Source organism: Aulonocara sp. 'chitande type north' Nkhata Bay, linkage group LG14, assembly GCF_057382095.1.
Source record: "Aulonocara sp. 'chitande type north' Nkhata Bay isolate Kocher_YH1m ecotype deep benthic linkage group LG14, A_spYH_male_GT1.1, whole genome shotgun sequence".
Classification (NCBI taxonomy): domain Eukaryota; kingdom Metazoa; phylum Chordata; class Actinopteri; order Cichliformes; family Cichlidae; genus Aulonocara; species Aulonocara sp. 'chitande type north' Nkhata Bay.
In genome coordinates this window covers 37,252,063-37,261,193 of record NC_141357.1, presented here as the reverse complement: position 1 = coordinate 37,261,193, position 9,131 = coordinate 37,252,063, and the positions used below count along the sequence as shown (strand labels likewise).

Sequence of the window (9,131 nt, the reverse complement as noted above, 5' to 3'; positions counted from 1 at the left end):
GTTTTTTCAAAGTTTATCAGAACAACTGAATAATCTTCAGTTGATTATTGAGGAAATGCCAGTTCTGTTCATTTCAAGGTTTCAGTGACATTTCTGCGCAGATCAGACAAAATGTCTCTTGAGGCCAAATTTATTGAGTTCTGCTAATCTATAAATCACATTCATCCTTCTAATGAAAAATGTGTGTCCTAACAATAAAGCTGAAACTGTTTACCGAGTAACTGCCTCTGAGAGTCCGGGTTGCTGTGAAAGTGGGCGTAGCCCAGTGCCTCTGACATACGTTATAAATGTTTGTCAGAGCGACATACTGCCATTTTGCTTCTCCACTGCTCTTTGGAAATCTTATGCGGCTCTGAATGTCAGATGCTTTTGCAGTTTTACTTTTGACATATCTATGCTTCACCAGCAGAACAAGAAGATTTTTTTCTTCTGGTTCTAAATAAGTACAAAAAATAATTGCATTACAAATGTAAGTAACATGTTCATTCTTTGATTAATGGATATCATTATTATTAGTGCTCATATTTTCATGTAGCTTTCAGTATACTCTTTAGAATAATTGAGGTAATAACCATCTGATTAAAATTGCAACTTCACAGTGATGCTTGTCATGACATATTCCTCTCCTGGCGCAGTCCTCATGTGAGCCAGTTTCACTGTTGAGCTTGATGGTTTTTGAGACTTCACTTGTGGACACATTCAAAGTTTTAGCAATTTTTCTTGACTGCCTGACCTTCAGTTCTTAAAGTAATGATTAGGGGTGGGTTTTTATAATCGATTAAAATCGATTCTGGCTTGGATAACGTAAAATCGATTCATTAAAATCCTGAATCGATTTTTTAATATAAATTTATTTTGCCCGAAATGCCAGAATCTCTGGTGACATCTCACAAAATTTCAAGAACCACCAAACAGTTAAGACAGTAAATGAGAGCAGGTACAGGGATTCTGCACATAGACTTAAACACACAGCGCGACCCGCGGATCAGAATCAGTTAGATGTCGCCTTTCTCACAGTCGGGGCTGAAAGCCGACAGCTCGCTGATTCTGATCTGTCGGCGGGTCGGCGCTTTGTGTTCACGCCCTTTATGCGCTGATTCTAAAGCTGTTAGTTTGATCTCTCTCCAAACAATGTTGACCGAACCAGCAACAAAAGAAGATCCAAACTACGCTTCACATAAACATCGTCATGAATTCACTCTGACTTTTACTGTTTTGCTTCCACCACGATGCACAGCTCTCTCTTTCTCTCTCTCTCTCTCTCTCGAACAGTTTCCCTTTCTTCATTATTCGCTTGCTTGTTACGCACAAGTCTACCGTTGTTTACAGGCTGTCGGCCGCTGTTTTTTTCCCTTTTACATTCTTCCGAAAAGAAAACCTCATTTCTGCTGTTCAATACTGAACAAATTTAAACTTTTTAAAATTATTCAAAATGCAAAACTCTAATAAAACCGCTGTAACGTCAGAGGTAATGTTCATATGTTGATTAATGGTTTTCTTTCGTTTTTGATGTACTGCAGAATATTTTTATAAAATCCCAGGCCAGGAAAATCACCTTCATGTTTTTCTGTGTTTTATCCTCAGCTACTTTGACACAAAGGCATCTGCTGTGACGCTCACACCTTTGATAAAGTCTTGCGTGTGTCAGCTTCCTTTTTATTGATACAAAAAATATGTAAATGTACTGATCTGAATTATATTTCTGACTGTCAAAATTTCCCAGATTTAAATCGAATCGTGGATCGAATCGATTTGGGACCTTGTGAATCGGAATTGAATCGATTCTAGAAATCAGTGACGATACCCAGCCCTAGTAATGATGGACTGCCGTTTAGTGGTGGAAGGATCAATCCAAATATCGATTGTATCGATAACAAGTCAGCATCGGTATCGGATTGATACTAGCCTGGAGAGATAGGTTGTTAAGTTGTTTACATATTGTTTATATTTTTCACCAGTTGTTGTTTTTGTTGTTGAGGATTTTAATTGTAATTTTTGAATCATAGTTTCTCAACAGTAATTATTCGTTTTAATTCGTTTACTGGTTTGCGTGCACTTTTTAGCTGATTGGTTCTAACCATAATATTAATGCTAACATCATAAAATAGGGCTTTCAGCTGTGTACCAACCTAACTTCTGCACAACACAACTGTGATGGTCCGAACCCCATTAAGAAGGCAAGAAATTCCATCAATGAGTTACATCAGGTTTTACTTGTCATTCTTGCTTTTCCTGTCATGCATTGTGCTTTCATCTTTATAAGGTACAAAATGTTCATGTGACATTTGTATGTGATTTGAATTTTTTGGTCTTGTTCTTTCTTTATGGAGTTATTTTTATATTATATTGATAGCCATGGCCCTTCATTGAGTTTTGTTCCCTTTCATGGCCTGTTTATTTTAGTCTGCTCTCTGTTGTCTCTCTGTGTTCCCTGTGTTTAATCAGTCTGCATCTCAGTGTGTGTTTCTCATTTATTTTGGATTTATTTGTATAGTCAATGTGTGTGTTAAATGTCTTAAATGCTTATTCCTTCAACATTTTTTCTAGAAATGCTGTTATTTGTCTTCGTTTGCTCTGTGTGTAGCACCTTCCTGTATGAGTTAGATGAGTTAAAGCAGAAGTTGATAAAAGATAAAAAAAATCATTCATTGTCTTTTGCTTGTTCAGGTTTCACCAGACTCCAGACTGAAAAGAAGCATCTAAGCTAAAGCAAATAATATCTCTGCGATGGGCCACAATCCAAAGATCAAACAGTTCATGTGGATCATTTATGTCATCACCGTCATCTATCTAATATATTACACCTACAAGTGAGTGAAATTACAGGAGTCAGCAGGAGTTGCAGCAGTGTTTGGTTGTAATCAGATCTATATTCATCCATTTAAAAACTGATAACAATTGAAAAAGCAGAGCCACCTTAATGTGTAGTAGCACACAAAACACATTAAAACCCTGTGAAGTTTAAAGTACTTTTATCTGTTTGTGATTTGACTGGTTTCCTTGCGTAAAAGTGTTGTCATGAATCGCTGCGCGGCAGGCAGGAGTTGGACCCAAAATGCAGGACTCACAGACTCAGGGGGTGAACTCAAAATCACAGCTTTATTTGCTGGCAGAGAAAAAACATACAAACTAATCTAAACTGGGAAACAACACACTAAAACTCACAGGGAGGTCCACACAGCATGAGGGACGACACAACACTGACTCAGAGAAACACAGGGTTTAAATACAATGGAAAGTAACGAGGGGAAAGAGACACAGAAGGAGAGCACAGCTGGGAGAAATCAGAACTGACAAGACAAGGGAGTAGTAAACTGAGCACACTCACATAAGACACAGACCTTCACAATAAAACAGGAAACTCAGACACAGGGAACCAGACAAGACGCTGAACTGAAAGGACAGATTCACAAACAGACGGGGTGACACCATAGACAGACAGAGATACAGACGCAGACTCAGAGGCAGACAGAAGAGAACTCAAACAATAATAATCATCATAATAAACTAGAAAATGATGATAATAATAAACTTAAAGCGCTGGGTCACCGACCCAGGACCATGACAAGTGTTATGACAAAAAATCTCCTTCTCACCACCACTCATGTTATCTACCAGAGGCCTGAGAGTTTGAAGGTCCTGTGCAGTATCTGTAGTTGTTCCTAATACTGCACAGACAGACACCTCTGTGCAGAAACCCTAGAATCTACTGGAGCCACTCTTACAGTTTTAGGTTTACAAATGCTAATGCTTCCATTACGATGGAGAGACACATTTGAATTTATACACTTCAGATTCTCAGAGAGGCTAGAGCTTGGCTTGTCTATATAAACACACACAAGTTGTGGACATCCTTCACTAAACAAAAGAACATGTTGGATTTGCTTAATTCAATAGTGGACATTAGTTGCACATAAATGTTTTGCTTTGGCAGCATCTTAAATAACTGAGTTAAATCAACACAATTTATTCATATTCAATAAATCTGTGCATTTTGTGTTGATAAAACATGATTGAAACATTTTTAGATGGAGTAAGTTGAGCTCTTGAAATATTTCAGTCCTTCACAATTTTCTTTAATTCACTGTATTCCAATATTATTCAATAACCTTCACCCCAACACTTAAATACCACATGTTGTCTTCATATTACATAATGTTCAACAAAGTCTAGATTCTGGTTAACATAAAATTTCAATGGAGTTACAACAACTTCCACTCCATCCATCCTCTTATCTTTATCAGGGTTGTTGTGGCCTATACCATGGTAAGGGGTCACCAGTCTATCACAGGGCTAACACAGAGACATAAATATTGGGACATTGACACAATTCTAACATTTTTGGCTCCATACACAACCACAATGGATTCCAAATGAAACGAACAAGATATGCTTTAACTGCAGACTGTCAGCTTTTATTTGAGGGTATTTAAATCCAAATCAGGAATTACGACAGTTTGTATATGTGCCTCCTACTTCTTAGCAATGAGCAATTAACCTAGCTCTAACAACTGCATAATTTTTAACTGTGGGAAACCAGAAGGCCTACAGCAAGCTAGCCAGACTGTGGATTTGATCTTCTTGCTGTGAGGTAACAGTACTAATTACTGCACCACCAAGCTGTTGATGCAGACTTCACAAAAGTAGGAAAGCTTGCAGAATTTTCTGTATGTTTTTGTCCTTGACAGTTAAACCACAATAAATAGCAATAGCATACACACGGTGTGTGTATAGATGTGTGCCTCTTATAACTCTGGTGATTTTCCTGTGGTTTAAAATCTTGTGTGGTCTGGTGAATTTCATGAGTGCAGGCAACTAACCACTCTTACTAGATTGTATCATGTCATCTCAACAAGAACAAATTAAGTTGTTGAATTTCATACAGATACTACATGATTTACTTACGTTCACCATAGAAACATGAAAATATTTTGTAAAAAGTACAAGTTGAACTTCCGATTTCATTTTTTGAGTGTTCAATCATTTTGGACGTGGGACAAAAAGTTGTATAAATAGATCTCCATTAACAAAACGATCCTACCTTAGCAGTTATAGTTATTTAGCCTTGAACTTTTTAATGCACTTTAACAATGGGGAAAAATGTTTTTGTAGAAAAACAGGTTTCAAAAGCAGACCCTGCAGACAGACAGTATAAAGTACTATATAACATTAAAGTACTTAAAACAACACTGTGGTAGCTGCTGCTATTCTGGATGTCTTCATTACCCTGTCATTTTTTACCTCTGTAGCACAGGACTATTCTACCATCGGATGCTTTGGAAGTACAATGGAACAGTCCCAACAATTCTAGATGAGCTAAATATGACTCACAACAGTAGTCCAGAACATGCTGGTAAGCTTACTGTTATTGAATACTTCTCAATGTAAAAGATTTTACATTGCATTTTATATTTTTACATTATTTTAAGATATTTGTTCTATATGTTCTTAAGAAATCTTTCCTCTTCCTGCTCACTCACTAAATCATCATTTCATCTTTCTACAGCAATTCTGTTGTTTTGATTTTTATTTAACCCTCTATTGTGACATTTTAAATTTTAAGTGTCTTTTTAGAATGGTTTTCTTTTTTAAAATATAAAACAATGTTTTTTTTTTTACTTGTTAGATATTGCTATCAATTATTATGATGTTTTTACTTATTTGTTCTTGTTTCAAATCTCACTATAATTCATGTTTTGTTTGATATATTTGATTTTTGGTACAAAATGTAATTGGTCCCACTCGTATTACTGATCATTCTTTAGATTCCTATTATCAGTGTTTTGGATGTAGTTCAGTCCAATCATTGGTGTGTTTTAGTAGATTGGCCTGATCAGGCCAATCACCACAAACTATTAAAAGAGTTACGTCAGTGAGGAAACCTCAACTGTGGTGGCCGTTGCTCAGGAGATACAAACTGAAAGTTTTCTGCACATAAAAGAAGAAGCATCAAAAGACTAATTATGACACTTTAAAAAATTGTGTCATAATTATTAACTCAATTTCAATAAATCTATTTGAAATCTATTCATTTGCATAAAAATACAATGCAATGCATGGTGATGCAAAACTAAAATAAATAAAGATTACCTCAGTGAAAATACAGAACTGCTATGAAATATATATGACTATACATGCATTAAAATATGACTGCCAAAAGTTATAGTTATAGTAAAAGATACTGGAAGTTATTTTAGTTAGTTTTGACCTTTACCGTAACCTAAAATTTGTAATTTAAGTTGGAGTTGGTGGGGGTCTACCAGTGTTACGGTTTGGAGGAGGACTCAAGCGCAGGACTCCGGTTCTGATGCTCACAAGAAGGATTTATTTACAATTCACCAGGTGTATATACAAGAAGGTGCGGGGGGTGCTATATACAGCTGAGTGAGTTAAGAAGGGGTCTCCAGGGAAGTCCAGGGGGAAAGCACGCGTTCTTCAGATCATCCACACACACGATCACAGGCTCACACTCCGACACTGCCACACGGGAATCACACAGGGGAAAATCCAGGAAGCTCTGTAGACAGGGAGACAGGGTTAAGTACAACGCACAAAGGAAAATACTATTAACTAGACTTGCTGTAGCTTGACTTCACTAACGCGTGGTGGACAACGATCCAGCGATGAACAGCAGTCGCCTCCTGGTTTAAATGCTGATCGTCTTAATGAGACCCAGGTGTCTCATCTGTCGAGGGCGTGAACCCACAATGAGTTCTGCCCTGGCGAGAGAGAGTGAGAGAGCTGATCAGCGTGCAGCTGATCCGCCTGGCCGTGACAACCAGAGATCTCTATGGAGAAAAGCCTATGTTCAATTTTAAGTCTACAGCTTTGCAGCTGCCATTGACAATGCTCCTAATAAAGCTGTTAATATGATGACTTTGGATGTGCAGCATCTAGACCAAACATCCCTATGTGCCAAAGTTATGATATTATTATTAAAAAATTTGTAATAACCTTTTTTTTCCACCAATGAGGTTCCCAGGGACCATACACTCTTGCAGCAGTTAAAGGGACAAAGACCTTTCTGATATCAGCTTATCTGGAACATCGCACAGACAAAAAGGAGGTCAGTGAAAAGATAAATGTTGCATTATTTAAACCGCTCTGTTGGTTACAATACTAAATGTAAATCTGAGAGTCAATAAAATTCAGAAAATGCTAGGATTTAACAGCAAATTGACAATAATTGAGCGATCATGGCTCAAGAGTTGGCAGTTTGTCTTGTAATCAGAAGGTTGCCGGTTCGGGCCCCGGCTCCGACAGTCTCAGTCGTTGTGTCACTTGCCTACTGGTGGTGGTCAGAGGGCCCGGTGGCGCCAGTGTCCGGCAGCCTCGCCTCTGTCAATGCGCCCCAGGGTGGCTGTGGTTACAATGTAGCTTGCCATCACCAGTGTGTGAATGTGTGTGTGAATGGGTGGATGACTGGATGTGTAAAGCGCTTTGGGGTCCTTAGGGACTAGTAAAGCGCTATACAAATACAGGCCATTTACCAATAAAGCACTTTTTTATGATTTCATTAGTGTATATATCTTCAGTATATACTAGAGATGGCACGATACCACTGTTTTATGTCCGATACCGATACCGATATCATAAATTTGGATATCTGCCGATACCGATATGAATCCGATAGTGTTTTTTAATCAACAAAACTGTTTTTTTAAATATCTTGCTGCATTTTGTATAAGTTCATACTCAAGTTTAAAACAACAACTACACTAAAGCTATTCTGTTATACCTGTATGCAAAAAAAAATATTTCATAGTTCAGCAATACTGATCAATCTAATAAACTTAAACCTACACCATCCTCCCTATTCTGGTATTTTAAAGAGTACTTAGCGTAAATATTAAGCAACCTAACTAATAGGGTTCCAACTCCCAGCAACAACAAAAATAAAAAAATAAAAAAATAGGGAACCACCCCTCACGCGCCACCTCATGATGCTTAATCGCCGTAATCAACCTTAATTTGATGCAGTGTGAAAAAAATGCACAGAAATCAATTATTTTTCAAGAAATATTAAATAGATAAAACATCTTTCTTCAACAAAATTGCAGACTGCACAGATGGTACCTTCCCAAAGGAAAAAGTACTATAGCTTACTAGGGTATATATATATATATATATATTAGACTTAATAGTCACTATATACAGTAATTGACTTCTATTCCTTTTACATCAAATTAAAACTTTGGGTGTCAGATAATTATTTATTAAAAGCTAGACATTTTAAATGAGAATAAGAAAGAAAAGTATTTCTTTGTGCCCCCTTTTCCCTGTTCATGCCCTATCGGCCCCCCTGGCTAAACTTTGCTAGATGCGCCCCTGCACAGTTACCAGCGTCAGCTACGTAGAAAAAGATCCTGGTGTAGAAAGTAATATTAAATGAATTCTAACAACAGCTTATCAAGCTTAAACGTGCTGCTGTTGTTCAGCCGCTGGTTTCCTCTTTCTGGTGCAAAGTGGGCCAAAAACAAACAAGAGAGACGGACTGGCGACAGAAAAGCCGATCAGCTGATCATTAAGCAGTTTCATGATGATTTCATGATAGCAGCAAGAAGAGGCAGTCGCTTGTTAAGCTTAAGCAGAAATGCTTTACAAACAGTCAGAGATGAACTTACACACTTGCTTTACTTCTCTCGGGGATAACTTTGTCGGAGATGAAATGCCGGGTTGCTAGCGAAGCTCCAAATGCTATCCAGACCACCGACAGGTCCCGCATGCCACAGCCGCTCTATCACGTGATGCATACTGCTCCGACGTGCTAACGTTCTGAGGTGAGTTACGGCGTGTTGCAAGTTTTGCGAGGTGCTTTCGTGATATTTAATGGATCGGATTACATTTTTTATTTTTCTCCGATATCCGATCCAGTAATTTAGGTCAGTATCGGACAGATACCGATACGTAATAACGGATCGGTCCATCTCTAGTATATACAAACTAGGATTAATTAATAAACTAGGACTGACTATGATTAACTATGACATGGATAACAAACAATGCAACCCTAAACACAGAAAGACTGGGGACTTATATACGCAAATGAGGTGATCAGGGGAAGTGGAGACACATGAGGACACAGCTGACTAGAATGAAACATAATGACAACACAGGGGAGAGTAAAACTA

The 9,131-nt window shown here is 37.8% G+C and overlaps 1 protein-coding gene across 2 annotated transcripts in view; it reads left to right on the top strand.

Annotated features, from left to right (window-relative positions):
* The first annotated feature begins 333 nt into the window (after nt 1-333).
* LOC147315205 (uncharacterized) overlaps nt 334-9,131 on the top strand; it is a 137,104-nt gene continuing 128,306 nt past the window's right edge. For both annotated transcript variants that reach the window (XM_086262467.1, XM_086262469.1), the window contains exons 1-4: nt 334-469; nt 2,668-2,810; nt 5,250-5,353; nt 6,975-7,066. In XM_086262467.1, the coding sequence (XP_086118593.1) occupies nt 2,728-2,810; nt 5,250-5,353; nt 6,975-7,066 (279 nt within the window). In that variant the 5' untranslated portion in view covers nt 334-469; nt 2,668-2,727. The remainder of the gene's footprint in view (nt 470-2,667; nt 2,811-5,249; nt 5,354-6,974; nt 7,067-9,131) is intronic.